Source organism: Prionailurus viverrinus, chromosome A1, assembly GCF_022837055.1.
Source record: "Prionailurus viverrinus isolate Anna chromosome A1, UM_Priviv_1.0, whole genome shotgun sequence".
Classification (NCBI taxonomy): domain Eukaryota; kingdom Metazoa; phylum Chordata; class Mammalia; order Carnivora; family Felidae; genus Prionailurus; species Prionailurus viverrinus.
This window is the reverse complement of record NC_062561.1, coordinates 11579913-11597416: the sequence shown is the minus strand read 5'-3', so window position 1 is coordinate 11597416 and position 17504 is coordinate 11579913. Positions and strand designations below refer to the sequence as shown.

The following is a 17504-nucleotide window of genomic DNA, read 5'->3' as shown; positions in this document are numbered from 1 at the left end:
TTGTGCTTTTAACTCGTTCCCCAAGCGACAGCGTTTTCTCATGTCTCAAGATCCAAGTCAAATATCATCTCCTTCATGCTTCCCTGTCCGATCTTGTTCCTGCCCCTGACTTCTCTTGTGCTTCATCTGTAGGTCAGCTGGCCCCTTGGCTAGGCTGTGAATTCCTTGAAAGCAGCTATTTTATTTTATTATCATACCTTAACACTTCACCCAGTACTTGGCATATATTAAATGCTCAATAAATGTTTAATGAGTTGGAGAGTTATCTAGTATCCTCTGGGTATGAAAAAACATTATAACTTCTTGTCTACATTTTTCCACAAGGCTATCAAGAGACCATCAGATTCCTATTTAAATCAAAATGTAACATGGTGTCCAATGAATATCCCTGTTTACCAACTCAGCCCATCAGCTACCTATGCTTTTTTTTTTTTAAGTTTATTTATTTTTGAGAGAGGCTGGAGAGGGGCAGAGAGAGAGAATCCCAAGCAGGCTGCATGCTGTCAGCGCAGATCCCCATGCAGGGCTCGTCATGAACCGTGAGATCAGGACCCGAGTGGAAGTCAAGAGCGGGAAGCTCAACCGACTTAGCCCCACCCAGGAGCCCCTGTGCTGCTTTCTTTTTAAATGTGATCAAGCCTTCTGAAGAATTGACAGAAATGTTTATCTACTGTTTCTGGAATGTGTTCACTCATTCTTGAAAATTGAGGCATTTGCTTTATTTTGGTTTTTTCATCTCTTCCATTCACTGCAATACTAATTCACTTGCAGTAATTTCGAGATTACATATGCACTCCAGTGCATTTTATTACTGTGGCATATAAACAGTTTGGGTCGGTAAAGTTGATCTCCTGTGTTATAATTATTGGTAAAATAACAGTACTTTACATTTGTAAAAGTGCTTTACCATTTGCAAAATGTTTTCTCATATCTCATTTGAGCCTTACTAGAAACTCCTGTTTCATAAGTAGTGACTATTATCTGTGGTTTTCAGTTGGGAAAACAGTTTAGAGAGATAGGTGACATGACTGGATATCGTAGAGTCAAGAATTGAACCCAAGCTTTTCAGAACAACCCGGGACCTTATTTATGACCTGGGCTCCGGTGCCTTATGCTCATTCTGTTCTTTCCTGATTAAAGATAACTCTTTTCATGGAGAAGAAACACACACAGTTACACAGCTCGACTTTTCTCTTTGCATTTCCTGTTCTTGTCATTCTCCAATCTTTTTTCCTCCAACCTTTCTCCTTTTTTATTCTTTTTTTTTCTCTTTCTTTGTTCTGAGTGTCTCCATTTTGTCATATGTTCTGTTTGCCTGTTAAATTTGTTTTGGTGCTGCAGGGAAAAAGGGAAGAAACCAACACTCATTGTGTCAGGTGACGCATCTGCTGTTTCTGCACATTATTAGCTCAGTGTCATAACCTAGCAAGATAGGTGAAATCATCCTTGATTTGTGCAGATGAGGAGAGAGGAGGCTCAGAGATTTACCCAGTTACTACCTACCATAATATGCACCCCCCCGCCTCCACCACCAAATTATCTGAATAAGGATTTCAAGTGGAAACATCTCTTTGATTTTGTGCAGAATTTAGTATGCTTTTTTTTTTTGTTTTAAAGGGGACACTCCACGATGGTTTTCCCTTTTTTCTGTGATATTTTCATATTTAGAGAAGTGTGATAGAGATTTAAGAAAGCATGGGGAATGCTGGGTCTACCTCTTTCCTTCTCCTGGTGTGCTGTTTTTCATTTGGTTTAGGTCACTGTGAAATGTAAATGTTACCTTAATAGGGGTGGTGCACACACATGCGCACACACACACACACACACACACACACATCACTTTTGTCTATATCATACCTCAGCAAGAACTAGTTTCTCAGATGCGTCCTCACAGAGAACAGAGCCCCAGGGAGATGGGACCCAGGACAGGGGAGAGCCTTTCGGGGAAGGGAGGGCTGTGGCACTGGGGCATGGCACGCGAGGGCAGGTCTGTGGGGGGCACTGGTACACCACTGTGCAACGGCGGTGAGGACTAGTGCCCACTGTCATCATGCCTTCTCCTTAACCTCCAGAGTTGTGTCTAGAATCATTTGGTGCAGCAGAAGTCAATGTGGTGGCCACACTTCGGAGTTTTAGGAGTTGTGCTGCACACACAGCCGCCTCTCGGTTTTCTCCCGCCTCCTATGAATAGCAAGCATCTCTCTTCTTGCGTTGAATTTCAACAACACACAACCTGGTGGACTCATAATTATAAACCACTGAATGTTAGAGATGGAAGGTAATAATTTCTAGGATGACTGTGCCTAGTCATAAAGTAATCTCTTATTTCCCCACTTTCTAGACAATTGCAACACGACTTTCCCAGGGCTCTGATTTTCAGCACGGATGATTTTTTCTTCAGGGAAGACGGTGCCTATGAGTTCAATCCTGACTTCCTGGAGGAAGCACATGAATGGAACCAGAAAAGAGGTGACAAATTCCTTTCCAAATTCCCGGGAAATCCTGTTGTGCACATAGAATAAGTTTTATGGAAGGAGTGTAATGAAAGTTCTGCCATTTTTCCCCCCAAACAGAATGCCAGAGCATAACCTCCCTAGATTCCAGGAAAAGGAAAATTATTGATAATGGGTTCTGAAATAGATGGCACTAAAGTTGTGTAATGAGGACATCCTGTAATAAAAATAACAAAATATGGAGTACGCTCGCCCTTCTGATTGTTGCATGTTGCTCACTGTTGTATAACATTGTGTTGCAGCCAGAAAAGCAATGAGGAATGGCATATCCCCCATTATTATTGATAATACCAACCTCCACGCCTGGGAAATGAAGCCCTATGCAGTCATGGTAGGAAACAGCATCATTCTGATTTTTCAGTTCCGGAAATTTTGTGAGAAAATTGAACCATTTGTTCTTTCCTCTTTTTCCGATCTGCCATGATCTCATCTTTATTAATAGTAGTTCTCTCAGAGAGCAGGTAAACAGGTTTTATTTTAGTGTTTCTCTGTTGTTCAGTGGCTGAAACTTGCTAAGATGCTAATATCCCCTCAGGGTACATTTGTAAACACTCCTTGGTCCGAATTCTTGATGGTTTTTCTGTCTTGATTTTCTGTCTTGCTTTCCAAAGAAGAGACATCTATACACAGGGGCACCGTCTGAAGCTTGCAGAGAAATATGGGGGTGGACAGTGCTGCTAGCCGAGTTGTAGGTTATATTGATAGGACACTGTCTTTGGCAGGCAGGGATTTCAGTACTGTTTAGTGTTGCCACATGAGAGTTCTGGGGTGACCTTTTTTTTTTTTTTTTGGTTTTAAAACATATTTAGGGTTAACACTGTAACCCTATTAAGATACTAAAATACAAATATAAATATGCAAACAAAGATAACTCAGCTCTCTACTGTCAGAATAGAAAAGTAAGAGGAATAAAACTATGTTTGTATTTTAAATTATGATCTGTTTTCAGACATATTTCACCTTTTCTGGTCATAAGTTTTCATTCCCTATTGGGCATATAGATAGGAGAAAAGATCCTGAAACACACAGGGCAAGAAGACGACAGATGAGCAGTCTAATTTTGTCATACATAATCCCCACTTGTCTAACGGTAAAGTGAGTATCTCTAAGAAACTGGGCTCGTGGCATCTATTCATGGCTTCTTTTTAATCCGGGGGTAAAAGAGCTTACACGCAGGTGTGCTTTTCTCTAACTGTACATCCATCTGGTTTATTTAGGCCCAGCCTGTGGGACTTTGGGTGAATGTAGGAAGGAATGAACATCACTTTTGTCGTTACTTCAGTTCATGGACCGAGAGTCCACTTGGCAGAGAAATGAAAGGGGACATGAGTAGTCAAGTTAATTAAGGCACAACTCAGAACCAAGAGTAGTGGGAGAGTGGCTTAAGGAAAGACATCTTATTTTTTATTATCTGGAATGTGCAATCTTTTTAAGCCACCCACAGCTATTACTAAGGTCCAGAAATTAGGTATTTTCCATCTAGGATATCTGAATCCTTTTCTAATTAGAAGGGTCCATCTCAATCTCAAGAATGAAGAGGAAATCTTTTTACTTAGCTGTTTTCATTCTGTATTTTGTAACACAATAAACGATAGTGACAACAGAGTTCAGATTTTGAGATGAGAAAGCAGTAGCCAGTTTATGAATGCAAAGATTATTTGGATGTTTATATGCAAACTGTAAACCCAAGGATCACGGGGCGCGGTGCTTTGGGCCGGACTGTATTGCATAGCAGGGAAAGCCCCTTCTTGGCAGGAGGAGTTTGTAAAGAGTGTTGGGAAATCATTTTTATTTCATAAGCTCTGTTCCTAGGGCACCCTCACTTTCTAACTGAGGCATGAGGAATGGGACAAGGCATTTGGCAGAAGAAAACTCGGTGATAATCCTATAAGGGACTTTGAGAAGCCACTGAATTCATTTCTCATACATGTGGGCAGGATATTTAAAACTTAGTTCAGCTATCTATTTTTAAAAACGTCCCCAAACAAAGAACCTTTATCATTTTCCTACATAGTAGATAAAATTGACCAAAACTTATCATGGGGAACCATAATATAATCTGAGAGTGGCTAAGTATGGAAATGAACCAACGGTACTTGTAAGATAAACTAAGGCCTTGGATTACTGGTAAAACAAAAGGAATCTTAGAAAAGATTTGTAGTAAATGTTAAATGGCAGCATAAACATTCCCAAACATACATACCATGTCTTCAATGTTTTATGTACTTTTGAAAAATCAGGCACTTGAAAATAACTATGAAGTTATATTCCGAGAACCTGACACTCGCTGGAAATTCAACGTTCAAGAGTTAGCAAGGTACTTCTTTGTTTTTCTAGTTCCTCATTATGTATCCTGCTGTTTTCAGGTATTTCAGACCGAACAAAAGAATCTTTTCAGGCTGGAAATGGACATGGTAGTTTTCAGGCCAGAAATGGTAATTCTTGGAAATTGATCACTTTGGATTTATTAATGTGAAGACTTTAGTTTTGGGTCAGTTTTCTAATATACTGCTAAACGCTACACTTTGGCTTGGACTAGGTCCTTTTAAAGGACACATTTAACTTTCTGCTAAAATGCTTCTTCATTAATGAACGTTTGAAAGCACTTTTCTCTGCATGGGATTGCACATGTCAGTGGCGTTTTTGCATTGAGGCTCAATAAAGATCTTTAAACGTTCAACAGTCTGTGGTTCACTTAGGGTCTAGATGCTGCTTCTAATTTATAAAGCAATAAATGTCCAAGTAATACTAACTTGTTGATTGAGTGCATGGGTTCTGATATTTACTATCTGTGTTATTTGATGATGTCAATGATTTAAAGAAACCAGTGAGATCAGAATTTACTTTTTAGGAATAAGACTGATTTATCCTATAGTTACAAGGAGATAGTGCTTCCAAAATCGGTCTGTGGCCCACGCCCATCACAGTTGCCTGAGGTGATTGTTAAAATCCTAGTTCATGGGCCCCATGCCACAGTGGGAATCTCTGGTAATTGCATTTTGAACTATATCCCCAGTTGATTCTGAGGCCCGCTTGAATTTAAGATTATTTTAATTAGCATCTAGAAGTGTCTCGGACTGACATAAATGGATTATAGATATATGCATGATTAACAGGCAAAAATATAATAAGTAGATCTCATGGTGTTCTTTTATACCTTGAAGCATGAAATTGAGAGTTCCAAAAACAAAGCGTTTCCGAAACTCTGGTTGTTTAGCCTTAGAGCAGCACAAAAAAAACAGGAGTGGAGCCTGAAAGATAACTCCTTAAAGAGATGTTATGCTTTAGTGAGAGTTAAATCCTGAGACTAGGGAGTGCATATCTATGTAATGATGCAGGACTTGTAACTCCTTTTGAATTTACTGCCTTAAGCACATGTTTGCATTTTTTCCCATGTAGAAGGAACATTCATGGAGTCCCAAGAGAAAAAATACACCGGATGAAGGAACGGTATGAACACGATGTTACCTTTCACAGTGTGCTTCATGCGGAAAAGCCAAGCAGAATGAACAGAAACCAGGACAGGAATAACCCATCACCTTCCGACGGCGCAGGATACTGGAATCCCTGCGCGGAGTTTCCCACCCGGAGGGCTCATGGGGGCTTCACAAACGAGAGCTCCTTTAACAGAAGAGGCGGCTGTCACCATGGATATTAGAGGCCTATCGTACAGGCATTCACAATTTTCCTAAATCAGTTTTTACCGCAACTTTTGGTATTTATTCTTTGTTCAGTTTTAGCCAGAGCTCTAATTCCTGTGTAAATAGTCGGACCTCAAAGTTTTTCAGCAGAAGTCATTATATTCATTTTCAACAAGCACTTGTTAAAAGTGATCCTCTATGCATGGTCTGATGCTGGAATTCTGATTTGATTAAACAAAGTCACTTTCTCTAGGGAACCAATTGGAAACGGAACCCTGAAAACGTACCCAGTCACATAAGTTCAATATACAGAAGCTTCAGTACCACTTCCTCTGAAGTAATCTATTTTTCCAGAAAACCCATCTCCATCAGGAAGGTTGGAAAGGTGGGGGAGAAGTGGGAGACAGGAAAATGTTAGTGCCATTGCTACTTTGATCAGCCGTGTATCCAAAAAATGTGAGATGTGTGGCTGTCACGATGAGAGTGGTTTTCCTCTAAAATGCATATGCTAGAGAGCATACATCTAAGGGAATATCGTCCTTCAAAGTAGACTCTTTGGGAAATTATCCCTTTATTCTCGTGATGTGTCATTGTTAAAAAGTCTTTTGGATTCTTCTTGATAGCTCTAAAAGCTACTGAGGAAAACCAGTGTCATTATTTAAAGTCACATCTTGTGTTTTAACTACCACTGTATTGAAAAGGATTAAACCTGATGAACTTTTTGGCTGTTGTGCCAATAGTGGAAATTAAAGAAGCCTGACTTTATAAAACACCAGTTTTTAAGAGGAAAAAATTAAGCAGTTTTTAGACATGTGCATAATCAGTTGGCTGCCCAAATGTTTGGGAGCACAAGAATTAAGCATCCCAAGATATAAATCATATAGGGATACGTAAAAGTCATGCTCATTACAAGATGAGCAGTCTTGGCGATTTATGTGGCATTATTTAAGACAATAAAGTTCTACCACAACTCTGGGATGTCCCTCTTAAACCAATACTGAATTTATGATTCCAAATCAAGTCTCCACAGGTTAGAATCAGATTAATTTGGTGTGAGACCATGATAGATAAGATCACGTAGGATGTATGCTTTATTTCTTGTTGGCCAACAGCTTCTTTATAATGTTCTGTGAAATATTATTTTAAGTGTCCTATATAATGGTGCTTTTATGGTTATTAAAAATTATCTATGGTATTGCTTTATATGAATTTGTCATTGAATCTAGACTGCTTTAATGATATAAAAAAATTAATTGCCTAAATTCCATAGAATTCTACCCTAAGAACCAGTTTTTCTATATCATAAACTTATTTACCAGTCTTCTTTAGTAAATAGGAGACATAAAGACAAATGCAACCTTGCATTTTACATGCTTATATAAATTATTTGATCTGCATACATTGGAAAGACTATTACTTTAGCATTTTAATACCCGACACTATTGACATCTTATGGCTTTTTATTCACCTTGTCTGAGTAACCACTCTGATATGGCCCCAGGTTTAGATCCAGAGCTTTTAAAGAGCTCAGGAGAGTAATTTCCCTATTTGTCTCTTTTTTCCCCTGGATGACTCCTGAAATACTTGGTTTGGAAGCATAAACATAATTGATTAAATGCTGCCAACTTTGTCCCAGCTAGAAGTGATTTATTTTTTCTCTCAGTTCCCAAGTTTCCTGATTTCTGTAATTTTTTGAACACTCAACTTTAACCTGTAGTTTTGTATTATTAACGTTTGTATCGTTCACAGAGCCGGCATAGTGCTTTACGTACAAGATAGGGTCTCGTTAAATAATTGTTGAGTAACACAAACTGCTTTTACCATTATCCCTAATCCTATGGTGTACATTCTTGACTTTGTAATCATTGTCACTTCTTAGGGGATAATATCCGCATATACTTAAGCTTCATATTTTGCTTATATAGCTTCCTATATTTTTTACAATGTGTAAAAAAGGAGTGTGTGCATGAGATCTCTCTATAATGTGTGGTCTAAATGGTAAGAATAGAGGACGTAGTAGCAGTTCAGGTTAGATTCTTCTAATTCTTTTTTGTTCATCTGAGACTCCAGTTTTATTCCCTGTTCTAGAGTGGATCACTTGGAAAATGATTAGGATGGGAAGACCAAATTGTTTTACGAACAAAATTTAAATCATGTATTAACAAGACTGGCAGAACACTTGAGTTAAAAAGAACTGCAGAATGGATTATTGTTACGTTAATTTTTAGAGGAGCGAAAAATCATGGATCACAGTTATGAAAGAAAAAATTGATTTTTAAAAGATTTATTCTTGGCTTTGAAATGCGTTTCTAATTAGATTTGAAAACAGGATATTTTATATAAACTTAAGGCATAGTAAAAGACCTGATTTCAGAGCTTTTCCATGCTATCGGCTCCTGGTTGGAAGTGCATTCTCTTTTCTCCATTAAGCATAAGAAAGTCACAAATGAGAATATCCCCTTATATTGAACTATTACTGTCTGCCTTGGTGGTTAGAGAAAACCAGGTTTAAAGGAAGTACTGCTGAGTCCTGTGACAGGGCTAAAAATAAAGTGGGTAGAATGTGCCAATTTGAAAGAACAGTTTTCTCTGAAGTTGCAGATGATCATTTTGTTACAAAAACATTAACACTATGAAATCTGATTTAAAGTACTTGAATTTTTAATTAAAATAATTTCAGAGATCACAGTGGAATCATAAAAAGGAATTACATTGGGGATTCTGTTTTTCTTGTAGTTATGCTGACTTAGGGTTGAAGAATGGGTCTTAGAAAACACCACTGTTGCATCTTTCTCTTCCTGACGTTTAATCAGGATAGAACTATAAGAGAATCAACACGTTTGTTAGGGAAAACTGGGTCACAGTGGGCTATCTCCGAGAAACAAAACTAAACCAAACCATCTAAAATAGGAACTAAACTAAAAAGAATTACAGGAGTCAAAATAACTGTACTTACGAACCTAGTTTCATTTAATTAAGGACACAATTTAAAGAAAAAGTTACTTTGTAAAATAATACTTGGTCAAGTCCAGTGATCAAATTCAGTCATAAAGATTTACGGGAGATTTTTTTTCTTGATTAGTTAATAAATATCCAATTTTAAGATCGGTAACAAATCAAAGCACAGAGGCAGACAAAGAGCACTCCTGTGACAGACAGCCACCCAGGGAAATTAGAAACTATTTTTCTCATTATGCGAACACTGATGTGCAGTTTGAAGCTGTATTTTTTACAAACTGGAGAGGCTGAGTCAGTAACTGACTTATCGTCATGTTTGCTGTTGTCGCCTTTGCAGTCTCATAGGTGACCTTTTTACTGTATATCTGTGTCCTGCACGTCAGGCTCCCCTCCTTCGGTGCTGGCCTGGGGGTTCTCGCAGTCTCGGATCCCAGAGGCAGTAGGATACCTTTTCGGCCTGACATAATCTTTTGAGCTCGTGGGAGCAGTCCTAGGGGAGTCACTGAGAGACATAAGTTGATCTTCTCCTGCCGAACCAGACAAAAGGGCTTGAGTGTTGATCAATGCAAGTTCTTCGTCAGCTATTGAATCACTTTCCACAAGGGAAGTGTCATTAAATTTCAGTGGAGTCATCTGAGGGGAATTCAACTCTCTTTTCTTTATAGGTGTTTCATATTTGGTGCCACAACTCCGTGGTGGCTGAAATGCCTTCTGTGCAGCTGGAGAAACAAATGTACAAATGGGACTAACAGGTGGAGGTAAAGGCAGTCTACTCAAAAAATCTAAGGCTTTTCTCTTCTTGCAGGTTTTCGGGTCATCCAGCTCTCTCTCCCCTTTATAACAAGACTTTGAAGTCATTTGGGCTGATCCAGGTGTGGGCACAGACTTTGCTTTCGGCTTACAAAGTGATAAAGGACTCTGGTAATTCATCTCACTATTGGGAGAAGACATCTGATAAAAAGACAAAATGCAGCCTAGATAATGATGCACTAATATATAAAACATCATCAAATCAGCTTTTCATTAGAAATATTTAAGCACACAAATACCACATACATTCTCACGCCCATCGTGACTCATAGGTCAGATGATTTCAAGAGACATTTACATTATTGTTCTCATTCCAGAAGGAAACAGTTTTGCATAAAAGGATACAAAAATGACACAGAAAGCAGAATGAAGACTAATTGTAATAAAAGACAAAAAGGGAGGCAGGGAGATTTAACTGACTCTTGAATCTTCTCTTTTTTCATTAACAGCTTAAACAAAGATAAGCATTTTTAAACCATTTTAAGAGCACAGACTGCCTGGGTTCTAATACTTAACTTTTCTAGTTTTGTGACTTTAGGCAACTGTTCAACCTCTCTTAACCATAGTTTCCTCATTTGCAAAACAGAGATAATTTTCATCCCATGGGTTGTGGTAAAGATTAAATGAGTTAATACAGATACACTAAGCAACTGTTAGCTACTTGAGATTTAGTCGTCAGTCAGTATTACAGACCTTACGGCTTAATTTGCGTGTACGGTGATTTAAAGAGTTAATAAGCTGAGCTTAGAAACACCCCTAACTGTATAGAATAGTCCTTCTAGCAAAAGGACAGAGGCAAAACACTATTTTCTATCACATGCACTTGCAATGCTAAAAATGAAAACACCTGTTTGTCAAATGTAACCCCAAAGAAGGTTCCATTCTGGCTTTGATAAACAAGATATAATTTCCAGATAACCTATACTTACAGGAGCCATTTAACAATAAACTACACTTTCTAGTCAAGTTTAATTCCATTTGACCAAGTTTACCACATGCACACCAGAATATAGTATTGACTGCATACATAATACTCATAAAATTCCTTCAATTAACTTACTGAAAGTTTATTTCCTAGGCCAAGGACTGTTTGAATGGTGTGTGGCTCTGAAGCATAGTCTTTCGTCGGGGTGGACACCTTGGGACTGTTTGCATTAAGTATATGCACAAGTTTGTTTTCTGCATCGTTGCAAAACGTATCAACATTCTAAGAAAATAAATTGGAAAAACTGTTTTGTAAAATGAAAATACACATTTTCATGTTTTCAGAAAATGTTACCTTTAAAATTAGAAATAAAAGATTCAGACCAGAAAAAAAGAATGACACACCCAAAATTTGAGAGCAACTGTCAAACAATATACCAGTGTAAAAATGCAAAGCCAACATGTTGGAGGGAGGGAGGGAGTGTGTGTACGTCAGGGAAGAAAAGAGATGGGAGAGATCTTGCCAACCAGCCAGTTTAATTAGCAAGGTATTCACGGTACTGGATTAGGAGCTGGAAGATGGGGGCTCAAATTCCAGCTCTATTTCCTACCTAATAGCTGTAAATCACCTAACATCTATAGAGTATGCCCTGGGTTAGTAGTCAAATGAGACAACTGCCTCACGTCTGTTCTAAGAACGGAAACAATATATAGGTTAAGCCACATAAAACGGTTGTTTCAGAAGTTACAACTGGTCGAATACCAGCAGGTTTATATAATTTAACCTAATTCATGAGAGTATTTTGTAAAAGTTAAAAATGCTATGTAAATAACAGTTGTCTCTGAACAATCCTTGAATAAAACCTGGGAGAAATCCTGGGATGTTTTTCATCTGTATGGAGGCCAAATCGTGAATATAATTCTCACTCCACCCCCAATTTAGAAACCAGATCAATTAGGGTGTTATTCTTCACTATAATATATATCGAGTCTTTAGGTAAAATATTACACAAACTTCCTTTATACAGCTGGCTACTCTGATGCTTTTAAAATATAATTTTATTTATATATATATTTTGAACAACACACATTTCAGGTATCAAACTAACAGCCTTATCTTAGAAGATTCTTTACTAGTTAGCAATTTAAAAAATCCAAAATTTTATTGGGAGGCAGCATTGCACAGTGGTTAATAGGTGGGGCTATGCAGGGGCACTTGGGTGGCGCAGTCAGTTAAGCATCTGACTTCACTTCAGGTCATATCTTGTGGTTTGTGAGTCTGAGCCCCATCTCGGGCTCCGTGCTGATAGCTCAGAGCCTAGAGACTGCTAAGGATTCTGTGTCTCCCTCTCGCTCCGCCCCTCCCTCCATCTCTCTCTCTCTCTCTCAAAAAAAAAAAAAAAAAAAAAAAAGTTGGGGCTGTGTACTCAGAGAGCTTAAGTATGAATCTTGCTTCTAACAACTTGGCTGTGTGAGTTAATCTCGCTGTTTTTCATCAATAAAATGGAAAAACAGTTCCCCACCTCATAGGATTGGTGGAAGAATTGAATGCGACAGGCTATGAACAAGGCCTGACATACAGCAAGCACTCTAAAACTGTAGCTAATAATTATTACCTGCTATATGTATAAATTTAAGCATAAAATGTATACATTAGCCAGGGAAAATAATTTCAGTATTCTCCTATTTGAGATTATTTCAAATCAAGGACAGACATAAACTATAAAATACTAGATAGGGAGTTTAAAACGTGAATTTGGAATCTGCTGGTTATTAACTAATGATACTGCTATGAACCATGGGTAACTCATTCTTGTTGCCCACATGACCTGTAGCTCTGAACATCCTCCTCAGGATTTCTCCTCACTCAATCCCCTTCAAGTCACTTTCTCCCAGCTGTTGTCTCCCCATCTCCTCAGGCTCCTGAGCAATTCATCTTTGAGGAACCCTCATCTCACATTATTTCCCGACTATTCAATTTTCATAGAAGCCACCATTTCCTTGATATTTGACCATCAAAATAAGAAAATACCAAATTGCGTGGTAATGCCCAAAGTAATTTTACCTCAATAGTATTTTTCATTTTGTGGAATGTCTCTTGAAAATGGCCCTCCTTTGGACTGGCAGAAAACCTGGAAAAATCTCCAGCAAATAAAGTAGGAATTCCTGATTTAGATTCTGGTCGCCACTGGAGGTTGCTAGCAGCAATTAATGTATGAGGTTTAACAATGTCTTCATTAAGATCGGTCCAGACCTTGATTGCCAATAAATTATGGCACTCATCTGACAAATAGACCAAAGGAGCAAAACCTAAGATGAAACAAAACAAAACAAAACAAAAAATTCCACTTCATTACATATGTCAGATAAATTTTTAAAAATTCAAGGAAGTTCTAATATGCCTATTTGTTTTGGTATGCTAATAGTAAAACAGACCAAAATAAGTTTAGAGAAAGCTCAGAATTTCCAAAATAACCTGCTGTTTATGGTGTTAAAATTTCAGTGTTAATATGACAACATATTCTGTTACTGAGGCCATGGGGAAGCAGGTATACTCATACATTGCTGGTGGGAATACAAATTTGTGCAACCCTCTGGAGAAAAAACTGGTGAACCCAGCAAAATGACACACACTTACCTTTCCACCCAGCAACCCACTTTTAGTACTCAATTCTGAAGATGTACTTCCAATAATAGTGAGATATATATGAACAAGATTCATGAAAACACTCTGTACAAGGTTACTCACTGAAGCACAGGAGAGCAGTAGGGACAAACACTGGCACATTCATACAATTTTGTACTATGCAGCTGTACAAAAGAATGAGGAAGTGCTCTGTAAACAAACGGTCCAAGATCTTTGGGGAGAAGCAAAAGCTGTTCTAACAGGGAAGTTTATAGCAATACAGGCCTACTTCAAGAAATAAGAAAAATCCCTAATAAACAACCTAAACTTACACCCAAAGGAAACAGAAAAAGAACAAACAAAATCCAAAGCTAGTAGAAGGAAAGAAATTATAAAGATTAGAGCAGAAATAAATGAGACAAAAAAAAAAAAAAGATCAATGAAACCAGAAGCTAGATCTTTGAAAAGATAAACAAAATTGGTACACCAGACCAAAGCCAGACTCCTCAAGAAAAAGAGGGCTCAAACAAAATCACAAATGAAGGAGGAGAAATAATAAAAATACAAAGATCACATTATGAAAAAGTATATGCCAACAAGTTGGACAATCTAGGAGAAATGCATAAATTCTTAGAAACATGTAACCTCCCAAAACTGAATCAGGAAGAAACAGAAAATTTGGACAGACTGATTACTAGCAATGAAAATGAATCAGTAAGCAAACAATTCCCAATAAACAAAAGCCCAGGACCAGATGGCTTCACAGGTGAATTCACAGGTGAACATTTAAGTAACAGTGAATACCTATTCTTCTCAAACTAGTTCAAAAAACAGAAGAGGAAGGAAGACTCCCAAATACACTCTATCTATGAGTACAGCATTATCCTGATATCAAAACCAGATAGACACTTGAAAACAAACTACACGCCAATATGCCCGATGAACAAATCTTCAACAAAACATTAGGAAACTGAATCCAACAATACATTAAAGAAACCATTCACCACAATCAAAGGGGTTTCATTCCCAGGATACAAGAGTGGTTCAATATTTGCAAATTAATCACCACAATACATTACATCAAGAAGAGAAAGGATAAAAAATCACATGATCATCTCAATAGAAGCAGAAAAAGGATCTGACAAAGTACAACATCCATTCATGATGAGAATCCTCAACAAAGCAGGGTTAGAGGGAACATATGAAAAACCCAACATCATACTCAGTGGTAAAAAACTGAGAGCTTTCCCCCTAAAATCAGGAACAAGACAAAGATGTCCACTCTCACCATTTTTATTCAACACAGTACTAGATATCCTAGCTGCAGCAATTAGACAAAAAAGAAAAAAAATGATCCAAATTGGTAAGAAAGAAATTAAACTTTCACTCTTTGCAGATGACATGACACTATATAGAAAACCATAAGGACTCCATCAAAAAAAAACTACTAGAACTGATCCATGAATTCATTCAAGTTTCAGGATACAAAATTAATGCACAGAAATCTATAGTGTTTCTATTTACTAATAACTAGCAGAAAGAGAAATTAAGAAAATCCCATTTACAATTGCACTAAAAATAGAATATCTAGGAATTAAAAAGAAATAAAGAATGAGATAGCTTGCTATGAACTGATACTGTTAAGTGAAAAAAGAAAAGCACGCACACGCACAAAAATTAAAGTCTGTTACTCTTCATATAAGAAAGAAGTTGATATAAGAAATTGTACATGTATCTGTCCACTTGTGGAGAACAAATACAGGAAGGATAAAGCAGAAACTACAGAGACAGGACGTGGGTAGAAAGCAGGGGAGAAACAGCACTGGGGTGGAAGGAATGAAAAGTGATGCTTCCCTTGGTATGTCTTTGTGCAGCTGATTCTTAGAACCACAGTGTTTCACACACGCTTCACCTATCCCACCAACAAACAAGCCCAACCACAGAGGAGGAAATCCACAATAGAATATACACACATACTTCCTGGCTCCTTCTGTCTGATAGGGCCTAGAAGCAATGATGCTTGTGCAGTAATGAGTGTACCTAGCCATCAGGTCATGGCTATAAACACAGTTTTCTCAAAAAAAAAAAAAAAAAAAAAAAAAAAAAAAAAGTGATCCAGGGTTTCTTTGAGAAGTAGTTGGTTCAACTTGATTGGGGCAAGGAACATATAAGATGAACCTGGAACATCTTGTAATGCCGAAAAGAGGTGCTCGCAAAATTACAGGAGTCAATCTGAAAAAAACTCCTAGTGGCCCAAACGGAAACAATCTAAACAACAAAATAATGCAGGTATTGAATTGTAACCCACAGACTAAAATACATATTCATTCGTCCATACTGATATAAATCAAATAAGAAAGTAAATTTGGGGAAAAGGGGCAGCTCTTCCTTATAGTAGAGCTCCAATAAATGGAGAATGAAAGAAGAAAGAAAAAAAAGGAAATCATTAGGCAAACACTACAGTAAAAACTGCTGCAAACAAAATCAGCTGATAGATGCTAAAATTAATTGGTGAAAGTTTGAGGTGAAATTGGACTTGCACAGTCTCAAGGAATCTCCTTTAAGGTTAAGGTTGCAGACCTCAAGGCTGCCGCTCCCAGTGACAAGCAATATCAGCATCATTAAACCCTTGATGGGGAGGTGGACAGACACAACACTGTTTCTGTGGCACTTTTGCCAAACATGTATAACCTTATTCCAATCATGAGAAAAAAATCAGACAAACCCAAGTTGAGGAAAATGCTACAACATGATCAGTCTATTCAAGAGAGTCAAGATTGGGAAAAACGGGAGAAGACTGGGGAGGGGCACCTGGTGGCTCAGTCGGTTGACCGTCTGACTTTGGCTCAGGTCATGATCTCGCGGTCCGTGAGCTCGAGCCCCACGTCGGGCTCTGTGCTGACAGCTCAGAGCCTGGAGCCTGTTTCGGATTCTGTGTCTCCCCCTCTCTCTACCCCTCCCCCACTCATGCTCTGTCTCTCTCTCTGTCAAAAGTAAATAAACGTAAAAAAAAAAATAACCAAGAGAAGACTGGGGAACTGTTAAAGACAAGAGGAGACTCGGGAGAAATGATGATTACACGAAAGTGGGATCCTGGAACAGAAGAAGTAAAACAGCATAAATCTACACTTAAATCTACACTGCAGGTAATAATATTATGCCAATGTTAACTTCCTGATTCTAATAATGGTACCATGGTCACACAAGATGCTGACATTAGGGGAAGCTGGGGGAGGGATAATTGTAAAGTCTGCATTCGTTTTGCAACTTTTCTGAAGGCCTGAAATTATTCAAAATAAAAAGTGAAAAAGTTTCAATGCCAAAAATGGGAAGAGACAGGACTGAGGCACTCACTATTTAATCTAACGATTTAGAATTTCTTGTCTCTGTTACTTTAAGAATTATGTTTCCCTTATAAATGATAGGAACCCAAAGAATTGCCATTCTCAGATAATGATTTGTTTATCCTGTTGCAAATGATGGTTATTCCTTTCACTGTTTTCAATTTTATAAGTAGATTCATTTAATGGATTGTAATCCTAAATATTAAATACTGCTTTTAGAGAAATTATGTTTCCCAAGTATGTTCAATTTTCTAATTTGGGAATTTGCCTCTAATTATATTCAAAATGATTACAGCCCTTCTCTCAAATGTGCTTCTTTAAACTATGTTTTCCCCCCAATTTTAAAAGCAATACTTGTTTACTGAAAAACATTTAGAAAATGCAAAATATGAAAATAAGCTTCCAGGATAGCTCCCTCATTTCATTTTTTCCTCAGTATAGGTTTCATACCTAGATCAAATTATATACACTGAAAAAAAATAGAAAATTTTCTGTAATTAACACACATCCCGTACAAATGGTAACAACTGGAAGAATTTTTTTCAAGTAACACTTTTAGAATGTTGGCACTGAAAAAATCAAGAAAATAAAAGGATAAGAGGGAAATTATTCTGCAGGTTTGCAGTCTGGGATTGTTCTGAACACACGCAGAATCCACTGTTCCCTTTAAATTCTTTTTCGAAAGTTT

General features: G+C 37.7%; 3 protein-coding genes across 10 annotated transcripts in view; 2 read left to right on the top strand and 1 right to left on the bottom strand.

Annotated features, from left to right (window-relative positions):
* The window catches only part of LOC125162701 (NEDD4-binding protein 2-like 2), a 105773-nt gene extending 103304 nt beyond the window's left edge, over positions 1-2469 (top strand). For both annotated transcript variants that reach the window (XM_047854023.1, XM_047854059.1), the window contains one exon: positions 2342-2469. The gene's annotated coding sequence lies outside the window, so the exon portion shown is untranslated. The remainder of the gene's footprint in view (positions 1-2341) is intronic.
* N4BP2L1 (NEDD4 binding protein 2 like 1) overlaps positions 1-8415 on the top strand; it is a 34678-nt gene extending 26263 nt beyond the window's left edge. The window contains exons 2-5 of one of the 3 annotated variants that reach the window (XM_047854111.1): positions 2342-2469; positions 2756-2844; positions 4754-4830; positions 5913-8415. In XM_047854111.1, the coding sequence (XP_047710067.1) occupies positions 2342-2469; positions 2756-2844; positions 4754-4830; positions 5913-6171 (553 nt within the window). In that variant the 3' untranslated portion in view covers positions 6172-8415. Of the gene's footprint in view, positions 1-2341; positions 2470-2755; positions 2845-4753; positions 4831-4879; positions 4949-5912 lie in introns of all 3 variants that reach the window. The other 2 variants (XM_047854120.1, XM_047854126.1) reach the window with 2 other exon arrangements.
* A 379-nt stretch (positions 8416-8794) lies between these two features.
* The window catches only part of BRCA2 (BRCA2 DNA repair associated), a 60314-nt gene continuing 51604 nt past the window's right edge, over positions 8795-17504 (bottom strand). For 4 of the 5 annotated variants that reach the window (XM_047853972.1, XM_047853988.1, XM_047853979.1 and 1 more), the window contains exons 25-27: positions 12912-13156; positions 10983-11129; positions 8795-10063 (exon numbers count right to left, since the gene is read on the bottom strand). In XM_047853972.1, coding sequence (XP_047709928.1) covers positions 9467-10063; positions 10983-11129; positions 12912-13156 — 989 coding nt within the window. In that variant the 3' untranslated portion in view covers positions 8795-9466. Of the gene's footprint in view, positions 10064-10982; positions 11130-12911; positions 13157-17504 lie in introns of those variants that run through there. The other variant, XM_047854007.1, reaches the window with a different exon arrangement.